We start from the raw sequence: 21,505 nt of genomic DNA on the forward strand, positions 1-21,505 counted from the left end.
GGCCTTCACAATAATTTTTCTATACAGTAGGAGTTTCTGTAAGTACCATAAGCAGTTTTAAACCGTAGAGCAGCCCCAACTCCAAAAAGCACTCCAGTAAAACCTTCATCCAGTGGTAGTACTGGGTACTTTCACTCTTCACTGTGGTCAGTGGGGAACTGGAGCTTTCACACTCTTAGGACTTAACTTTGTTTTACTCAGAAGAGTCGTAAATGAAAAATATTTTGCAGTTGTGTCACAAATTTCCCAAAAGAATCTCTTAATCATGCACTTGACCAAATTTTACACCAACTCTGCACTGTTTTTAAGGGAAGAATGGTAAAATGAAATGTGAGGGTTTTAGGCTGCCAGTGAGTTATTTACTACCAAATTTTTCCACTTGGTATAATAAACAGTGAATAAAATATCAAAATAACCAAGTGCAGATCAGAGTATGCTTTAGAGGTTGCTTCAAATGTGAACTGAGAATAGCAAAACTCAGTGAGTAGATTTTTGAACCATAGGCAGTATTTATAAATATGTGCAGAAGAAAAGCAGGAATTAAACCCCCAGACTCTTTCCTTTAAACTGTTGTTTTCTTTACTGTGCAAAGCAATGCTTTTTTGCTTTCTATTCTTTGCCAATTTCATATTAAGCAAAAGGAAGCATTTTTCTGCTCCAGACCAGGTGCTAGGAAATTGGTTTTGCTTCTTACTCCACTTTAGAGGGTTTTTTAATCTGTTAATGATCACTGAAGGCTGCCTGTGATATTCTGCAAACAGGATTTATCTTCCCATATCCCACAATGGCTAATGCACATTTTTGCAGTGATTCATTAAAATTTTACTCCAGTCTTACAAAGAAAAAAAAAAGTGTTATTTTAAATAAGAAAAATACTCATATTACACAGTTTTAAAAAAAAAGTTTTGTACTGTCTTTACCTTGAAGAGTCAAAATGTCCCCATCTTAATTTTCCTGGCTTTTAATTGAATTAATTCACTTTTGGATGTTCCTATCCCACGTACCGCACATTTCATTAATACAACACCCCCATTCTTGGTTGTGCTTGCTGTGAATGCAAGACTACTATTAATAAAATGCGACTGAAACGTTCCTCTGCCCGTTGCTGCTGCTGTAACATATATGCTGATGTAAAGCAGGAACTGAACAAAGTCACAATTTTCCTGAGATTAGAGGTAGCCAGGCTGGCTGTCTCCTCTCCTGCCTCCCCATACCCGCTTCCAGCGCCGGGCCACCCCCACGCCGCAGTTTAGGTATTATTTGCTCTTTTGGGTTTCAGATTACGACAGCAATTGATCTGCGTGACCTGTTTTAGAAACTTTCACGTTTGCTGGGGAAACCTAAACCAAATGTATCCCCTCAAGAGACAAATCAGCTGAAAACTGGCCCGTTGACGTTTGAAGGCAGGCAGTGCTCCTCTGCGGTGAATTCTGGTAGGACAGCACCACCTCATGGCCTGCTAGTAAATCACCATCCAAACCCCTTAGATAACAGTTTCCACGCTATTAAATTCAAAGCTCCAGCTCTAAATTTAGTCTTTGGTTTAATCTAGTTGGTTTAATCTTTGTTGTATGTCCCTTATCAGGGAACTCTGTCATTCGTCTTTTGAAAGTTCCAGTTTCTGAAATGTAGAACCCAGGTAATAGTACTTTAAAACCAAATTCTTGTCTGTTCTTAGGCAACATCCTGCAGGAGCCGGTGTGAATTTAGTGGGCTGACATTGTCCTTAAATGTGCTTAAGATATAACCTAGAAGGAAGCTGTGTGGGACCTAGCTTTTCATATGTTCTATCTAACCAACAGTAGTTTGTAGTGGAAAACTCCCTAGGAGTCATTTCTGCATCAAAACTTTTCTAACTACTCTTTCCCAACTGTAATAGTTTAGGTATTGCTCTTAATTTTAGAATTTATTTAATAGAAATTGTGTTTCAGTTTATAGTATCTGTTCTGTTAGGGTTTTATTCCAGACTTCTGAAAACGCCTTCAGTACATGCACTAACTGTGGAAAATTACCTTTCTGTTTTTTCTCTTAATATGGTTTAGACATTGGAAACATTTTCTATTTGTAATAGGAACAAGTTTATGTTCTTACACCAGTTACTGTATCTCCTCTTGCACTGAGACCGTACTTTTTTTTGGTCAGAAGTGTGCAGTCCTGTGTATCACCTGATGTCTTATTGAAATCCTTAATGTCTTCTGAAATGGGCAGTGGGTATGTTTGGGTTGACTGTATGTTTGGAATTGAAAACATAAGTGTCTAGATATATTAATATTATGATGATCTTAATTTTTTCTGCCCTTTGCAGAAGGGATTGTAGAATGTAGTCACCTATTCATGAATTGGTAGATGGAATTTGTTTAGGTGAGACATTTGAAGATCAAGCTTTTTGTAAATGTAAAATGTAAATGTAATGCAAAATGTAAAAATGTAAAACTTTATTTTTTATTTTTGTGGTTAATAAGACACTTCCATCAGCAGTGCTTGTCAGTGCTGCTGAATCCACACTAAATGCCGTGTCTCTTAGGACTTTTGCAAAAGCTTTTCTATTATGTTTTGGGTTTAAGTATTTTTCAGTTTTCCTTTAACAAAGCACATCTTTTAAAAATTCAGAGGGGCAATACAGTGAAAAGTGTAACAGTCAATTTTATATGGTAGTAAACAGTCGTATGTTCTGGTGGAAGGGTAAACTTGATAAAACGCTGTGTTTGTTTAATGAAAATGACTGTTCAGCCCTGTCGAATTCTCTACAATATGTCACGGGAACCTACTCCAATCATTTTAATCGTAAACAATGCTGCTGCTTCTTGCAGTGGGTTAAACGTATGCAAATTGGAACCTACTGTTTCATGAGTGATCAATTCTTTGTTGGGAGCGGAAAGAAATGCTGTATATATTGCTAAGATACTGAAGGAAGCATAGTCAGCATCTTCCTTCCAAAGTATATGTATCTTTTGAAGATGGTGCTTTGGAGGGAATGCTTTTCTCTTTCTCCTCTTACTTAAAAATGCAGCCTACTCTAAAATCATAAGAAAAGTCTCTAAATAGAGGAACACCTACCATTTCTAGCAAAGGCACCAAGTATAAATAGAGCTGTGCATGCCACCTGTGGTAGCAGATGGCAGCCATTCACAGCTTCCTTTTGTGTTGGACCTGCATTTTATGCAATATTTGCTTTTATGTTTTAATAAAAGTTGTTTGAAAACTGCAGTGGCAACAAAATACAGATTTATGCATGAAAGAGGTAGTTTACAATGAAGATAATAAAATTTAATGTACAAACTGGAACAGAAAGTAACTTTAAGTTACGTTACAGGCTCTAATGTGAATTTATAGAGTGTTTTTGACTTGTGTGATGCTGATGCTTTTGTTGCCATCCATCAGAAAACTGCCGCTCCTTCCCTGTACAGAATCAATTGTTTTTTGACAATCACATCTACACATGGGAGTTTTTAAATAATGCCTGGAGTCTACAGCTTCGGTACCTGAGCATAGGAGATTGAGTTTCTTAAGTTGTAATAAACGTATCTCCTTTCATGGCAGATGAGTCTTTTAGGAAGTTCCTACTGGTGCTATCCAGCTGCTGCCCTCCCTTGTGCTGATACAGGTATTGGTGGAGCTGAAATGAAAGAAACCAATTCTTTAGATTTGGTCTTTAAGCTTTATTAACCCCCATTTCTAGAAGAGTAATTAAAGTCATTTCAGTGTTTTGGTGTGTGGTATTGAAACTCAAGGGAGTGCCAGTAAGAATGGGAAGAAAGTGGGGAGAGCCTGCTGTTTCGTAAGCAGTCTTCATTGTCAGAAAGAATGTAGCGTGCTGTATTCTAGTAATGAACAGGAGCTCAAGAATATGCTTTTAGTATAAAAATATAACTGACTTTGGCAATATTGGGAGGAAAGGTGTTTTTTTTTTCCCATGATTCTCAATAAATTATCAGTTATACCTGGAAATTCAGCAGTGTTCTTCCCCATAAGATACATTTAGTTTTAATGTAGTGCAGGAGTGCTGCAGCTACGAAGGGTGTTTCTGTAAGCCCTCCTATCCCTTCAGGGAAGAAAGGAAATAATTACATTATTTCAGAGTTGAAGGAGAGGCTGCTTTCTCTACTCCAGACTTTCAGAGAAGAAAGAAGCCAATTTCCAGAGACAGAGAACGGGAACCATAACAAGAAGCCAGTACTCGTATTGCTCACAATGTGTTTGTGCTTCGTCTTCAAATTGCTTTCATCTACCCTTTGATCAGAGGGAAGCAAATTTAATGCCTATAATTGAGTCAGCAGAGGGAAACTGATAATGGCATCGGCAGGGCCTGACCCAGAAGTGGTTCAGGATTCCGAAAAGATTATAAGGGGAAAAATGTAAATAGAAGGCAAGATACAATGCAGTATAATTTGCTATCTTACTGAAAATAGGATGTGCCCAACCAACCTGAATCTGTAAGAAAATCTGCTTTTTCTTCATTAAGATGACCTAGTATCCGGTTGTACAGTGTCTGATAAAGTGCTAATAAGTCTGGAGGAGATTAGCAGAGAAAATATGAACTGAATGAGGTAAGTAAGCAGAAGCAGTGCTTCTGTGTTGAAAGAAGTGTTGGGCAGAAGGGAGGTTAATAGTGGAATTACTTTTTGCATTCCCCAAAATAAGAGCAGTACTAACCAGGATGGGTTTTAAAAATAATCCCAAGAGTAAGATGGATCAGTAAAACTTACTCATGTAAGTTGATGTAAGTTACTGATGAGTACTGAGGGAAAGGAGAGGGAGGATATCTTACAGCAAGTGCTGAATGAGTCTGGGGTCTGGAGGTCTGGGGATAAGAAAGAAATTCATCAGTAGAGTATGTTTACAGAGACTGAAACAAAGAGTAAGCTTTAAACTAATCAATGAAAATGATGAAAGAAAAACTATGTCCAGCTGAGTTACAAGTAACTAACACCAGTGAATGCGCTTCTAAGTCATCAACAAGGATGGATACAAACTGGAGCAAATGCAAAAGAAGTTACAGGTTAGGCAACCTCAGAACCATGTTGTGAGAAGAAACTAAAAAGTTGAGGTAATTTGTCTGGCACTACAGAAGTTAAGAGGGAGGTAGGATAACTGATGGTAAACTAACACACATGCAGGGAAGCAGAGTTTTTATAGGAAAGGACTGTTTTGAAGCAGGAACAGATGGATAGAAGTTGGTAATCAGTGAGCCTGAAAATTTGGTGGCTCTTCTTCATAATAAGAGCAGTAGGATCCTAATAAAGCCATTCAGTTGGAATAAGGAGATGCTTTTATTACCTTTAGGCTGGAGCATGATAACTTTGTAAAGAGTGCATGGTATGCATCTGATAACCCCAGAATACTTGCAGGTTGACCCTGAAGATATCTTCAAGATTTATATTTGTATAATAAAGGATATTTTGTGTCTGCAGATTAAACATCATACCTTACCCTTTTTTTTTTCTAGTTTTAAATATAATTGGTATTTCCTTTCATGCTGATGAGACCTTCCTTTTCATAAAAATTGTTTAATTCTGTTGATAATGACAAATTGAATTAAAAAGTGTGCCTATAGTACACAGGCAACAGAGAAATAGCAGCAGCACAGGATCGCAGAAGGTGCTGTTAGAATTTGAGGGAAAGTAGAACAAGAAGTCTCACTTCTGATGCAAATCTTGGGAACTAAGAGCTTGATGCGAGTATGGGCATAATGGTGTCATTCTAAATTCATGAAAATAGCTTTACAAATGAAGGAGAGGCAAAGTGAGGTCAGAGCAATTCAAACACACGATAACAATTTTAGCCTAAATAGAATGCTCTTTGTGACTAGATGAATTAATTACTGTAAGACAGTGTTCTTGCTTGTCATTCTGATTCTTTCTGCTTGTTAATCACTCCTAAATTGTAGCTATTGCAGTAATATTGAGATTTATTACATAAAATTTTGTGAATCGGTCTTCTAGTTTAGTGATTGTTCAAATATTAATGGAAACATTCGGAAATGTGTTTCTTATTTTACATTTCTCCTTTTTGTCCTCTGTAGTACTTTCTGCCTATTGAAGTATTATTGTTCTACTGAAATACTATATGACTAGTTTAAGTGTTTTGCTTTCATAATCAGGTTCAATTTATCTATTCAGCAGATTTCATGACATACCAAGTCTGAGCTGAAGAAGAGATTAACGTAGAAAATTGCTCCAGTGGCAATGAGAAGAGCATCTGTAGAATGGTTTAGCTTACTTTTTGTGCCTCATTGTCCTGTAGTAATTTCAGTATTTCCCTTTTTATTGTGCATGATGGTGCTAACACAGTTTAGGAAATCTTGGACCTATTGGAAGTACTAACAGAACTGAGCTTGCTATGAATGGGGTGAGATTTCCTGTGCTGTTAATCACATGGAGACCTTTAAACATGAAAACTGGGGAAATTCTTATTCAATACAATGAGTTGTAGTAAGAATGAAGCAGAGCAAATAATACTAGGGAAATGTATGCATATTTATTTGCACAAGGAAACACTTGTAGTTGTACAGATCACTGTGGTCTTACTGGGTGCATTTTTTTTCTCTTAGTTCTTTCAAAGAGACCTTTTGAAAAAATAATTGGGGAATTAATCTTCTATTTATCCAAACTGTTCTGTGTTCTTTTTCTGTGGGTTTTTTTGTTTGTTTAATTACAAGGAACATTTGCATGAAAATGGGATTTTAAGGCTTGAACAGCTTCTGATGCTTTTTCCCAGATACATGGAGTAAGCCACATTTATTGTATTTGTAAACTAAACCAAGTATTGTTTTGTAAAATGCCTTGCATGCTTTATTACACTGATTATTAATGAATATTTGGGAGTATGCTTTAGGAAGGTTTCCCCTGCATCCCCTTTGAAAATATATGCCACTAATGTATATAATTTTCCTCACACACCCCCCATCATGTCTCCTTCAAGACCTGCCAAGGAAGTCATAGTGGTAGTCATCTCATTCTTTATCCAGTTAAACTAGATTTCTGTAGATCCTCTGTTCTGTAAAATAAGCAGCATCTTACACTGCACCAAATATAATAAATCAGACTAAAGTTTGCCAAAGTTCTCTTAGATTTTTAGGAGGTTTTTTCTCATCTTTTCAAAGGATCTTTGTAAAGACTTTTAGTAAAGAAAATAGAGTGGATTTATAGTAAAATGTATCCGCAGTGATATGCAAATCCAGAAATGGAAATTTGATAGGGATATATGCTCTGTAAATGAGATTCTGGTTGCCAGTTTACGTAATGTTTTGTGTTATTATTACTATGTTTAATACTGTAGTTGTATTTAGTGTTCAGTAGTGTTTAGTTTATGCTTCTGGGATAGAAGACATTTTTATTACTTTTCTCTGAGTTGTAGTTCCATACAACAGATCTTTTTTAGTTGATTTTTATGTATTGACTGCTTGCAAAATGAAAATTGTTAAGAGAGTAAATCTTACGATTCTATTTAATTACAGAATAGTTTTACAAAATCACATCTGAAGTGTGGAATACTGCACTTTAAACATTAAAAAAAAATCAGTTGTCTGATTGCAGTTTAATTATGATTTCTGTTCCTTTAGATTTCTCATATTGGAAAGCTGAAGGATTTTCTTCTGCAACACAGAAAGGATTACATTAATGCGTACAGGTAAGTGTGCATTCGGTTTAAATAGATCTACTTATTTTCTGATTTATAAAGTGAACTGCTTAGAAATCTAGAGGCATAATGGCTAAAACCAAAACTAGACTGCTTATTAATTGGCTTACTGTAAGCTACTTAAAGATGAATGCTGCTGTCACAGCACCATTTTCTTCTTAAATAAAATGAGACTCAGAATTTGAAGATTTCTGGCTCTCAGGAGTGAGTTCTGAAACAAACCAAGCTGGCAGTCAGAGTCTGACACCTTCTAAGGACCTGCAGAGTAGGTTTCTGAAGTGGTTCCTGTGACAGCAGAATAGTAGATACAGTGATCCATGTTTTCCCTTTCACTCTGTGACACTAAACCTGTTATCACTAAGGATACTGTCAATAGCATCAGCAGGACCTGGAGGAGAATGATGCAAACTCTTCATACCCTGGAATGTGAATTTCAGATGAGGGTCATTATTGAGAACACCACATCAGGGGACAGCACCACAAGATTTGCTTTTCTGAAACAAAACTGAAGGCTTCAGTTCTGGTAGTTACTATTCTATGGAGAAAGTTTTAGTGCTCTTCAGCCATTAGGAAAAATTCAAAACTTGTATCCAAATGAGACAGTGTAAATAATTTTTCCCTTTTAAAGGATATTCTAAAACCTCAGTTTCCTGTGTAATGTGATTGCAGTATTGCATGGGGGAGTCAGCCCTGGCTGCATTGTGATTCTGCCACAACCCTGACTAAAGCTAAGCTGTTGCTGCAGTCAAGGTAGTGAAAATGCAGTCTAAAGCCATTTTGGGTTAAAGACGCTGAAGTCCCAAGTCAGTTTAATACCTTTCTTCAAAAGGCTTCACAGATACCAGATAGGAGTGTTATCCAGACAGATATCCATATCCTAGGAGAAGACAGTAGGAACAGATCCATCTGCTGCTATTCCTTAAGCTCAGTCTATACTGCTGGAACAGTCTTTCTGAGAAGCAACTTAATAGGCATGAAAGGGACCGCCACAGTAATAGCAATCTATACAATCAGTGGTATGAAAATATGTGCCAGAGTGAGTCGACAGAAGACTTCTGGCACCCTTTTTTGTCTCCCTGAGATGGTGAAAAGCAGTATTTTGTTGTTTCACACAAACAAAAAATTTGGCACATTTTATAAGTGTAAGGCCATGAGAGCTATTCATAGTCAGTGCCAGTGAAAAATGAAGCTCTGGGTGGGTGTCAAATCTGTGTGCAAGGTGTATGAAGGAACTGCTTTTCCAAGCAGCAAGCAGAGGTAGTGTACAGCTACATGTTTTGACTAGCTCTCTGTTCAGTTCTGTTGGAATAGGTCATGAACAACACTAGATGGAGCTACCAATTTAGTACTGAAATTACTGTGTTTACTATGTGAAAACTTCATGTGATTGCATAGGCTGAGAAACTGCAAATAATTGCAGTAAGAACAGTCAGTGACAGTTAATTTTTATGTGCTATTTGTAATTTATTAACAGTAATGTGCATAAAATTGACATGATGAGTCAAAATTTGTCCAGGCTATTTTGGTTTCTAAAAGCTCTCAGTGTTCTTCTTGTAAACTCTCTTAACCAGTCATCATGGTAATTCTCAGTGATTTTTGCACATGCACACCCCCCCCCCCCCCCCCCCCCCCCCGGTGTTTACTAAGGAGTGTCATTTCTTTTATTAAACAGTAAAATACTCCTCCAAATCTCATCTGTCATTGCAGTTGATCCTGTCCATAATGGTCAAACTTAAAACGGATAGTACTTTAAAATTTCATACTAGATGGCTTATGCTGTTCCACTTGCTGGATGTAAAGAGGATCATAGCGTCCATGCTGTCAGTCTTGCAGTCTTAGCAAATACCTCAGTCATTCAAGACAGTTTTAATAACTTTTCAATACTCAAGCTGTGAGAAAAATTTTAAGGAATTTAATACTAAAAGACTCTTCTGGAATTTATGTAGGAAGCTTAATTTTGTTCATGAAAATTGACTCCTGTATTTTGTCAACCCTGCTATTTGTTTTTCCAACTATAGCACAACGTGTTGACGAATTTTGGCTTTTGAGTTAAGAATGCATGCCTTTTAAAACTTCTTCAGAATGTGTTACATCCAGGTTCTTGACCTTAATTTTGCAGACTATAAACTTTAATAATAGAGTTTTTATTTTTGGCATACATAAAATATCCTGCTACAGGAGGTATGTCTTTAGTTCATTTTAGAGGGATATTTTCAGCAACGGGAAAGACAACTGAGAAAAGGCCCTGACCCATTTGTTCAAACTTTAAATATTTAAGTACATCACCTAAATTGAGTCCAAAAAGCTTAAGAATTAGTAATTGCTTATTCGCCTTCTTTCTTCTTGATTTGACTGTTAGCTGTAAAATATGTGAATGGAAAAATACATGAAACTAATGATGCAGTGATCTAAGCATGCTGACTTATAGGCCATTGCACCTCTACCCTCTCCTGTTTATCAGGCTTCATTTGCTTTCCCTTACACCTTGTTTTTCAGCTTTCTGTGATAAGGAACTTTTCTGTTTTGTTCAGTTTATCTTGTCATAGTTCTCTGAGTAGAACTTCTGAGAGCTTTGGCAGTACCAAAGATATGCTGTCATCTTCCACTGACAGCATGAGTTACTATGGAAAGAAGCTTGAAACTGGCCTGTTAGAAAGACGACTCTGATTTACAGAGGGGCATGTATAGAAAGAAGCTCCTTCAAACTTCTCTCCAAATGTATGGTTATTTTTCGTCATTTGGCTTAAAAATTGAGGGCAGTAATAGTGAAAACTTGGGTTTTCTCTGCAACACACGTTTTAAGAAAAAATAATGAATAATGAAAACACTGAATGAGTAGCAAAGACTATGAGTGACTCATGTCACTCAGTAGCTTTATATGTATCATTACTTTTTATTTCACATTAGAGCCCTGTCTTAAAAACAACTTAAACGATTTTAATTATTTCCTTGCTGGCTTCATAGACACATTTCAAACCTAACAAAGCCCTTTGGATGTCATACTCGCGATCAGTAAACATATTCAGTGGCAGGTCTTTTATCATAAGCGTGTAGCTACATGGTGGGATGATGTAACATCTCTGTTGCTGCTAATAGTAGCTGTCTCTGAGCTGTTACTTGTGATGTTAACTGCAGTCTCTTTCCAAGAATCTTTGTAAAGAAGTGAAACTCAACAGTCAATAAATGCTTTAGGACATCTCAGGGTATTTGAAAAGTAATTAGTTACAATATTCAAAACCAGCAACGGTAATCGTATTTGGATGCTTGTATCTGGTTTATGATTTATCTCAAGGACTCCCTCACCAGCTTTTTCAAGTAGGTTTATTAGCCTTTATAATGGTGTTTAGAAGGAACATACGGGGTGTAGTCCTCGAGGCAAAGTAACCACGGGCTTTCCCTTTAAACAGAACTGATAAACTTTTTTTAGTTTACTAGATAATCAGAAAATTAAATTGATGAGTAAATACCAGACATTTATATATTAGAAAATCATCCCTGCTAAATTATGATCTTTAAGGACTTTGCCAGCAATGTTACAATTTGGCTAATGCGTATCTTTAGTAAATTAGTAATGAACAATTAACTTAAGAAGATACTAGTTTGGGTATTTCTGTGCTGCCTGTTCTGTAGCTAAAGCTTCCCCACAGACTTTAAAAAAAATAATGTCTTAAATGTGTTATTGGGGAATGTGTTCTTATTTGAGTTGATGAGGTTTTGCCTTGGAATTATGTCAAACAGCACTTGGATTGAAAAAAGTAGTAAATTAAACCACACAAAAAGTAACAAGTAATGTTTCAATTTAGTAGTTAAATAAGAAATAAAATAGTTAAAATATGCTAGGTGCCTAAAGGGAAAAAGTTAAAAAATGTCTGCTCTATTTCCAGCCAAAGTTATACCTATGTGTACATATGTGCATGTACCTACACAGTTACATGTATGTGTGTGGAGCAACATTTATGTATATATTTGTAAGGCAATATCTGCAGGTGGTAAATTGGACATATCTCTGCTCAAACAGTACATATCAGTATTTTATAACTGATTTATTTCAGCTTATCGCTTCTCTCTCTTCTGTAATATGTTGTTGGAGGAAAATCAAGTTTTTCTGCTTATTTGGTATGTTTGTTGAATCAGTAAGCAAAAAATATTTTATGCACCAGCAGAAATAGTTACTAGTTCCAAAAACTGGTGTAATGTCTCCATCAGCTCTGGTTCCTTGTGCTTTGCCAGCAAAACAGGATCATAGAAATGATAGGCTTGGAAGGAGCGTGGCTGACACATTCAAGAAGGGAATGATTAGGTCTTTCTACCACTGTGTTTTGCTTACTTTTAAATATTTCTTTCAGTGGAGATTCCATATCATCCCTCTGCCTTTTCCTGTTTCCTTTTCTGTGTTAGCTTATTTTGGTTTCTCCTCAGTCTCCTCTAGAATCAACAATTACAGTATATTTGGGTTTTCATCCTTTGATTGTACTTTTCCTCTCCTTTGGATGCTCTCCCAGTTGGTGTTGCAGTGAGGTGTTGAAGTGAAACAAATCTGAGGCCTTGTCCAAAGCTAAGGATAGCAGAAATAGTATCTTCGTTTGGAATGGATTATACTGCATTTATGCATCCCATTGTAATGACTGTTTATGCAACAGCATTGTTGTAATGTTTGGTTTATGATCCAGTATGATCCCAGATGACTTTCTAAAGAACTATTCCCTAATCAGTTATTCCCCATTCTCTGTGGGTTCAGATAATTGTTCCTGCTGCAACAATGAGCCTCTGACCGTTCCTTATTCAAATTCTTCGTGTCTTTTCTCCAGGTTTGCAGTATTGTTTTGAATTGAAGTCTTGTTCTCTTGGTACAGTTTTAATTTGCTTAGCTTTATGCCTCTGAAAATTTAGTAAGTGTATATGCTATTTTGCTAAGTTGTTAATGCGAGAGTGTTAAATAGCATCAGATTCAGGACAAACCCCTGTGGAACACAACTCAATGTATCCTTCTGTTTGGGTATATGACTACTCCAAGTTCAGCTTTTCAAACAGTTTCACATCCGTATGATGCTTATTTATTCCAATTCATTTATTCACTGGTAGCTTATGAGAATGTCGTGAGAGATAACAAAAGCCACACTAAAGAGAAGATGTATAGCAATAATTGTTCTTCAGCCAACCATAAGACTTGTTACTGCATCCCAGAAGTAAAGTACACTGCATTTGTCTTACTCATGATATATCTTGGCTACTGGTTATCTTTTTGTTCTTTCCTAAGCACTTAAAAATTGTTTGATTGTTTGTGCCTGTATTTTCCTAGGCTGGGTGGTCTATGATTCTCTGGTTGGCTTGTTTTTTTTTTTTCCCCTTAACCCTGTTTTTTAAAAGATAGTTGCTGTACTTCATCTTTTCATCAACCTAAGCACGCACTTAACCTCCCCCAGTTCTTGGCAGTGGGGATGTATCCTTCCATTTGATACATTTGCTATTTTATTCCAAGGCCTGGACTCCTGTCTCTGCACAGTCTATGGATGTGCATACATCTTGGGCTTTCTTGAAAGCCAGTTAGTTCACTTCAAGAGCACCCCTTTGACACACATATAGGAGGGATATGTACTTCATCAAGTTTACCTTCACCATTATCCCAGGAAGCACTACCTTCAAGATACACTTGTGCTGTGACCTGGCTTGTATAGCACTCTTTCTTATACATTCATTCACTCAGGATCCTGTTATTAATATATTGGCTGACACTTGTTATTCCTGATGAAAATATGAACAAATATTTATGATTCTTTTATTAATGGTGAAGGTACTAAATTGAGGCCAAATGATTTAGAAAGCAGTAAGCTAAAAGGAATAGTAACTGCAGCTTACAAGTGACTTTAGTGATGAAACTTAATGCAAAAAAAAAAAAAGGCACTAAACATCTAGTATTTATTCATATACTGTAGTGTATAATTTTATTTCTCTACTGAGCTAACAAGCCACCACCACATTCTTAGGTGTTTCTCTAAGTAGTATTTGCAGGGCAATCCCTTGTTATCATTGGCATCCCTTGCCAGGTGTCTCATCCAGCATTTGACCCTTTTCTGATTAAGTCCCCGCACGCTGTGTTCCTTTAGACTTGTCAGTAGCAGTCAGACCTAATTTGCACTTTCTTCTGCTTCTTGTGTTTGAGCTCAATGAAGAGCTCATGAAGTAGCTATGCTGATCTCTTCCCTTTCATCAAGGGTGGAACTGCAAATTATCATAAAGCAATTTCTACATGAAAACTACTAGTTCACATGAATTCTTTTTCTGTTCTGTTTTAGGTTTCCCTTTTCTATGCACTTTAACCACCTAACTTTTCTAGACTATTGAAGAATGCCTACTTGATAGCTACTGTCTTTATCTTACTCTTCACCCACTTTCTTAAAAATCACAGATAACCCAAGTTGGCTTCCAGCCTAGTTTCTCATTAAGCTTTCTCTTATCGATTAGGATAAAAATCTGGAAGAATTTCTTTTTTCGCTTCCTCCCTTGTCTGCATGCATTAGCCAGTGCATGTCTTGGCTAATTCTTCTGATTGCTTCTGAAAAACCTGGTTGTTTGACCTTTCTTGATTTAGTGATGTGTCAGTCCATTGCTGTGATACTGCCACTGCACTTCTGAACAAGTATTTGTATCTCTGACATGCAGGGGACAGCTGCTTTTTTTTTTTTTGTTCATTTGGTTTTTCTTCACTTTTTAATGTGTTTTTGTTTTGTCTTGGTCCTTTCCTTTGAAATGAATGGTCCTATTTCTGTTCTCTGTTTCTTTGTATCTGTTCAGTAGCAGACCAGCGAGAAGTTTTACTATTGTAATCTGAAATAGAAGAGTGGAGATTTTTTTGCTTCACCAAGGGCCCATCATAAGGCTGTAACTCCATTCTTGTTTTCCATCTGAATTTATGTGCCTTAACATGCTTGAGTAACTCTGTAGGCAGGGCTTACTGAATGATGTTATGCATGAACCCATCCCCGATGATCATAATGGTTGCGTTCTGTCTGGGTTTGCGCAGAGATGGATGTAGAAATGGATTTTTCTGGCTTTACGCATGTTGAGAACTTGCTATGCCACAGACTAGTAGTAAAAACACCCATCTATATAAACTGTGCTAAGGGAGTGGGGGACAGGTGTGTCCTCATATTTAACAATATGAATTGTCTTACACTGAATATGTAACTATCAATATATCATCGTAAGCAGGCTGTGGAAAGCCACTCCATCAGATGTGTCTAAAACCAGACAATTTCAAATCTTTCATCATTCAGAAGCTGCTTTCTCAGAGAGTGCAAATTAAAGTTAAAGCTTACAAAACCACTGATTACAGCTGTCATGGGGATTTTGGCACAAATTTATGAAACCAGTCTATCCCGACCAAAGGAGAGCAATTCAGCTAGTAAAATATAAATGGAAACACTATATGTGTTTCTGTATGTTTTTCTGTAAGGTATAAAAAATGATTTTATAACATTTAAAATAGTTTAATTTGTAGTGGGGGGAGGGAACAAGCTGTGGTATTTAGATGTCAAAGACATGGCAGCATTGGAAACAAACAAGTTTATTAAGTATTATAATATTACTTCCAATTAGTTTGTGTAACTGTTTGCTGGCTAATCTGTGTTTGTGTACTAGCTGGCCAGCAAGCAGAAACTAATTTTCAAGCCAGATGAACCTTGTGCTACAGCTATATTTTACAGCCTCCATTTTTATTAATTTAGCAACAAAAAGATATATGTATCCTATTAGACATTATTAAATACATAATGAATCATTTAAAATAGAAATAAACAATGGGGACAGGTTTTAATAAATCTTATCCATGTGATATTAAAAATAATTTTCTAGTGCATTTTCCAATGCATTATTTTCCAGCGTTGTTCTTTACTCTGGTTTGAATCCACATAATTCACAGCACATCCACTTTAAAAGTGATGCTTGGTATTTAGGATACTGAAAATAAAATAAAACTATTATATATTTTTTTTAATTTCTTTCAACATTTGAGCTGTTCCTTTATCCTGCTTGTTCTCATGTTTTCAGAATTGAAATATGCTTTGTTGGAATAACTACTGAGGCTAATAATGTATTATTGTGTTGTATCTTCTTATCTACTCAGTATTTTGTTGTGTATTGTTTATAGGATATATTGCTCTTTCTACATCTATTACTAGCCAAAAATGTGTTAAAACACTCTCTCAGCTTTATAGAAGTGGCATTTTTATGAAGAATGGTTGTTGTACTTCTTTTTCCATGAAAATCAGTGTTGCAGAAAAGCTTTCATGAGTATAATGAATGGGAGGAAGGTCTAAGATGTCTACTTGTAGATTTTATGTTGGGGATATCTTCAGTGACAGTTTGTCTTCTTTCTCAGCCATATTATGTCCGACTATGTGAGGATGACAGATACAGAACGTGATCAGATAGATCAAGATGCTCAGGTATTTATGAGGACATGTGCCGATGCCATTCATCAGCTGAGAACAGAAGGTAAATTGAGCAACTCTTAAATGCTTTTTTGTTTTCCTTAGTTATTGATAAAGGCTGATACAATGCTGAATACTGCATGGTGAATCTGAAATGCTTCTCGAAAGAGATTTGTGAAGTCTCATTGCCTTTTCATTTGCATCTTTGTAATCCCATTCCCTGATTAGTACTGTACTTAATTTTCTAATGTTAGTGGGAGAGAAGGCAGAGCATAAAATTTTATTTCTTTCTTTATATTCACTTATTAGCAAGTGTAAAAAAAAAAAAAGATAGTCTTAAATATTTACGACTTGAATAGGAATTTAGCACTGTGGCACAGAGGCCTGAACCAAAGCTCACTAAATTCAATGGTTGTCTCTTTCTATCTTGTCCACCTGTAAGGTATTACAAGTATAATCTTTCCAAATTTGGGATAATTAAATAAGTTTAACAGAGTCCTTGTAAAATAAGAGCCTTTTTGACAACCTGAGTATGGGATCATACCTTTACAACACCATTTCGTGCAAGCTGTAGAGAGAACTTGTTTTGCCATTTTCAAGTTGACCTGCCGTATGTGTGTGCTTTATCAATATACCAAAGATTTTCATCAGCTTTGAAATGCCATTGAAACATAGAATCATAGAATCACAGAATAATTAGGGTTGGAAAGGACCTGAAGATCATCAAGTTGCAACCCCCCTGCCATGGGCAGGGACACCTCACACTAAACCGTATCACACTCAAGGCCTCGTCCAGCCTGGTCTTGAACACTGCCAGGGATGGAGCACTCACAACCTCCCTGGGCAACCCATTCCAGTGCCTCACCACCCTAACAGCAAAGAATTTAGTCCTTATATCCAATCTAAACTTCCCCTGTTAAAGTTTTACCCCTTGTCCTATCACTACAGTCCCTAATGAAGAGTCCCTCCCCAGCATCCCTATAGGCCCCCTTCAGATACTGGAAGGCTGCTATGAGGTCTCCACGCAGCCTTCTCTTCTGCAGGCTGAAGAGCCCCAACTTTCTCAGCCTATCTTCATACAGGAGGTGCTCCAGTCCCCTGATCATCCTCGTGGCCCTTCTCTGGACTTGTTCCAACAGTTCCATGTCCTTTTTATGTTGAGGACACCAGAACTGCACACAATACTCCAAGTGAGGTCTCACAAGAGCAGAGCAGAGGGGCAGGATCACCTCCTTCAACCTGCTGGTCACCTCCTTTTGATGCAGCCCAGGATACAGTTGGCTTTCTGGGCTGCAAGCATACACTGCTAACATTAGTCAGAATCACTGAATGTCAGTCATGCATGGGAACTACATAGCATCAAAATATGGATTATTCATGTATGTGAACTAAAAGGATGCTTGATGCAATAAATCCCAAAGATTTCCATGTAATCTGTACACTAGAGAATGTAAAATGTTAGAGGTTCAATGTTGTAAGCAAGTTAAATCTCTAGATGTTTTGCTGTGCTTAGCTTGGTGACACCTATACTTGTTTAGAAATCTAATTGACATAATATGACTCAGTGGCATACCTAAGAAATCAATAACATAAATATTGTAAGACACTAGTTATTTTCAGCTTTCAGTTTATTGTAATGATTTGCTTTTTCACAGAACCTATATTTAAGTATAGCTATGTTTAAAATAAATACTAAGATATATATATATATATATAATGTTAATAGGCTCTTGACTATATTACTTGTGTGTCAAATGTAACGGCAAACTTTTGTGCAGTTCAGTAAAAGGTTAAAAGATTGTGTTGTATCTTTCTTTTGTATTTCAGCACACAAGGGCGTCCAGTCTGCTCAGGTAAAGGAGCACAGAACAGCTGTCTTGGACTTCATTGAAGATTACTTAAAAAGTACTTAATATTTATTGAATGGTTAAAAATGAATGATTGTATTTTCCAAGAAAGAAATGATGCTTTTCTAACCTGAAATTTTGTTTACTGCTGTCTTGAACAGGAGTGTGTAAGCTGTATTCTGAACAAAGAGCCATCCGAGTTAAGCGAGTGATAGATAAGAAGAGACTGTGAGTAGTGTCAAAAATAGTTTAACTGTGCCTTTAGTTTGTAGGACATTCAACAAAACTATTACACATGTTTAGATTCTAAGGAGATTGTTTTAACAGAAATCTGTAGCTGGATGAGCAACTTCTGCTGTCAGTAGGTGTGTCCAGGCACTTCAGGCATATGAAGTTACATCTGTAAGTGGCAGTGCCAGTTCTGTTGTGCTTCTCATTTATGTAAATGTTAAAGCACCAAATCAAACTTGATGGATTTTTACAAATGCTACAGAACATTTTCCTGTGTCCCGTTAAGTAATTCTGCACAAAATAATTTTAGAACAAAATCCTGCATATTGCTAATATGTCTCAAAGATGCTATTTAAGATACTGTCTGTTTGGGTACAAGAGATCTTCTCTCTCATGTTCTCTTCTTTGTTTAAGCCGCTGTCTTTCTGCTAAAGCAAGTAACTGTTGTGAATAAATGCTGCTTGACAGGGCAGGTCTTCATGTCAAGTAGGAACTTGAATATATCTTGTAGCTGAAACAAAGTAGTTTCTGCTTCCTGCCATAGTGTATATTCAGGCTGCTATTTTAGAGGTGAAAATGTCTGGGAGAAGTTAAAGATAATGTGCTTCCTGTGTTTCTGGTCTTTTTTTTTTTTTTTACTTGATTTTGGGTATTTTTCAGTCAAGTATCAAACCCCACACTACTTTGGTTGCTTTTTCTGCACACTTCCAGGTGTAAGAATGAAACAGGAAAATGAACAGGTTTGGAATTTAATACCTGAAAGGCTTTCTATGTCTTCTCAACCAGCATTATTTGAATTCTAACCTTACATTCCATTCTTTACATTTCAGTTTAAAACCAACAAGTTCCAGAACATACAAATCAATAAATAAGTTCTTGAGTGTTTTTCCAAGACTTTATACTGCTTATCAGTTTGGTGTTTGGCTCCATCAGCTATTTACATTGAAACTAGAGAGATGTTTTTGAAGTCCATAAGTACATCTTTTTCCAAGTGATTCAGCACGACTAAGTACAATTAGATTTGCTCAAATATATTCTCCTGGGATGTAAATAGTAGCACAAGCCAAAACCAACTAAGCAAAATATCCCAAACCAGTTCTGAAATTTGCTAAGAGAGAAAAGGCAGGCATTGGTATTTTTGTAACTGGCATAACTTCTCAGAAAAAATATACAGAAACAAACTGTGTGATATTTTTCATGTGTAAAAATACATAACCTTAGCAGTATTCTTCACACTAAAGAACTTCAAAGAAAGATAGCATGGTTCCTGCAGTTACAGAACCGGCTAACAAATGCCAGCTCTTCTGTTTGTTATACTCTTATATTACTGTTTCTATGTGAAATACAAGATTTCTCAAATGACTAAGCAGAGAAAACTCAATCTGATAAACATGGAGCAATGAAAGAGCTATTTCAGAAGTTAGAATACTACTTAAATAAAGAGCAATAAGGCATTAAAAATTAACCCAGAAGATGTAGTTCTTTTATGTAATATTGGAAGATACCTCTTTGCCTGCCTTTATGGATCTAAGAGGTGGAAAACAGATGTCGACCAGGTGGAGTCTGTATCATTGCAGATGTGATGTAAATTGTCATTTAAGTTAAAATTCAATTTAAATAAATTACAGGCATAAACCAACCTTTATGATGACTTGAAAAAATGTCTTTCTTTTCATATGCCTTCAACTAGTTCATTTGTAATTTCCCCAAGGATTTCTGCAGACACTAATGTGATGATAAGAACACGTTCCATTACTTAAAAACCTTAGGCATTCTTTAAATAGTGTATTTTGTTCATTTTTAATTGAAAACTCTGTACATTAGCATATTGTGCAAAGTAAGAACAAGAAAGAATAAAGAATGCGTTTCTTTAAAAGTAAATTAATCCTAGTACAGATCTTTCTTTTTCCTGCAAATTAGTCAAAATACGTATCAAGACAATACTGAAAGGTTTGCAGTAGAAATCTACTTCATCATGTTTCCTTTTATACTGATGACCATCTTAAGCTCTTCAGCAAATTGCCTGAGTGTTACAATTTTCTTACATAAGTTGCCTTTATGTTTTAGCTCATATTTTTTTGATTAAAAAGTTCTGCCTATTATATAGGACTAATTCCCAGGAATGAAAAGCTGAGAAGTAGAAACACCAGCAGCTCTTTCTGTACAGGTCTTTGGTTTCCAGTCTTTGTTTACTGGTATTCAAATTCATCTCTCATTTCAATTTGAAACGTCTTTTTCCATTAGAATATCTTGTGAATTACGCATGCAATTATTCAAATCAAGCTGATATTTTTATTATCTGGGGAACTGATGTTTTATTAGTATCCAAACTATTATTCGAACTACATGGACATCCAGATGAGGTTTTTTTTCCTCATTATTATGCAAATTTGGAACTTGAAATGAGGAGATGAGAGTTCTTTTTGTAAAATTACCAAAAGCCCAGTACTTGCAGAGGTTTTAGAACTCAGACAGGTTCCCACTTACATTTTTTCCTTGTTTAAATAACGTAGTCACTCAGTGATGACTAATGCATTATATTCTGGTTTTCTGAGGATTTTCTAATTATGGGGTAGAATTTAGACACAATACAAAAGAGAGGAACACAAAATTCAACACCTCCAGTTAAACAGCAGGGAAAGATTGCAGATCAGAGTGAGATCAACTGTTGATTGTTTGAGAGGGGAGGGAGTTATGAAGGTGGCACAGAAGGTGATTCAGACCCACTGCTTTTTGGTTTTTTGCTCTTTATCTTATCTTAACAGCGTAATTGCTGAGCATTTAACAGTCTACTGTGTGGCAGTTACAGCATTGTTGCAGACCACAGTAAACCACAGGAGTTTACTGGAAAAAATGTTGCTGCTAATTTGAGGCTTTTTTTGGTGCTGCAGTGAAACATACTTGACAAGTACTGAATATAGAATCACTGAATATTCCTCTTACTTTTTGCATTGCCTTTGTATTAAAATTACATAGGAGAGACTTAGATGTAGTGTGTAGTTTGTATAGTCCACTTTTCTTGCTTCTAAATAGTCCATTGTGTCATTTAGCAGACGAGGATAACTCTCATCCTGGTTAAACTATTATAGAATCATAGAATCAATGAATCAACTAGGTTGGAATAGATCTTTAAGACCACCAAGTCCAACCACTACCCCAGGACTTCCAAGAGCACCACTAAACCATGTCACTAGGGGCTTCATCTACACGTTTCTGAACACTTCCAGGGATGGTGATTCCACCACTGCCCTGGGCAGCCTGTTCCAATGCCTGATCACCCTATGGTGAAGAAATTTTTCCTAATACCCGATCTAAACCTCCCCTGGCACACCTTGAGGCCGTTACCTCTTGTCCTATCAC

The 21,505-nt window shown here is 36.5% G+C and overlaps 1 protein-coding gene across 2 annotated transcripts in view; it reads left to right on the top strand.

Annotated features, from left to right (window-relative positions):
• STX18 (syntaxin 18) overlaps positions 1 to 21,505 on the top strand; it is a 63,763-nt gene that overhangs the window by 25,641 nt on the left and 16,617 nt on the right. Inside the window, exons 2-5 of one of the 2 annotated variants that reach the window (XM_057426841.1) lie at positions 7,562 to 7,629; positions 16,016 to 16,131; positions 17,895 to 17,972; positions 18,076 to 18,142. In XM_057426841.1, coding sequence (XP_057282824.1) covers positions 7,562 to 7,629; positions 16,016 to 16,131; positions 17,895 to 17,972; positions 18,076 to 18,142 — 329 coding nt within the window. The remainder of the gene's footprint in view (positions 1 to 7,561; positions 7,630 to 16,015; positions 16,132 to 17,894; positions 17,973 to 18,075; positions 18,143 to 21,505) is intronic. The other variant, XM_057426842.1, reaches the window with a different exon arrangement.

Source organism: Pezoporus wallicus, unplaced genomic scaffold, assembly GCF_028554395.1.
Source record: "Pezoporus wallicus isolate ANWC-B61680 ecotype Strahan unplaced genomic scaffold, APGP_CSIRO_Pwel_v1 scaffold_13239, whole genome shotgun sequence".
Classification (NCBI taxonomy): domain Eukaryota; kingdom Metazoa; phylum Chordata; class Aves; order Psittaciformes; family Psittacidae; genus Pezoporus; species Pezoporus wallicus.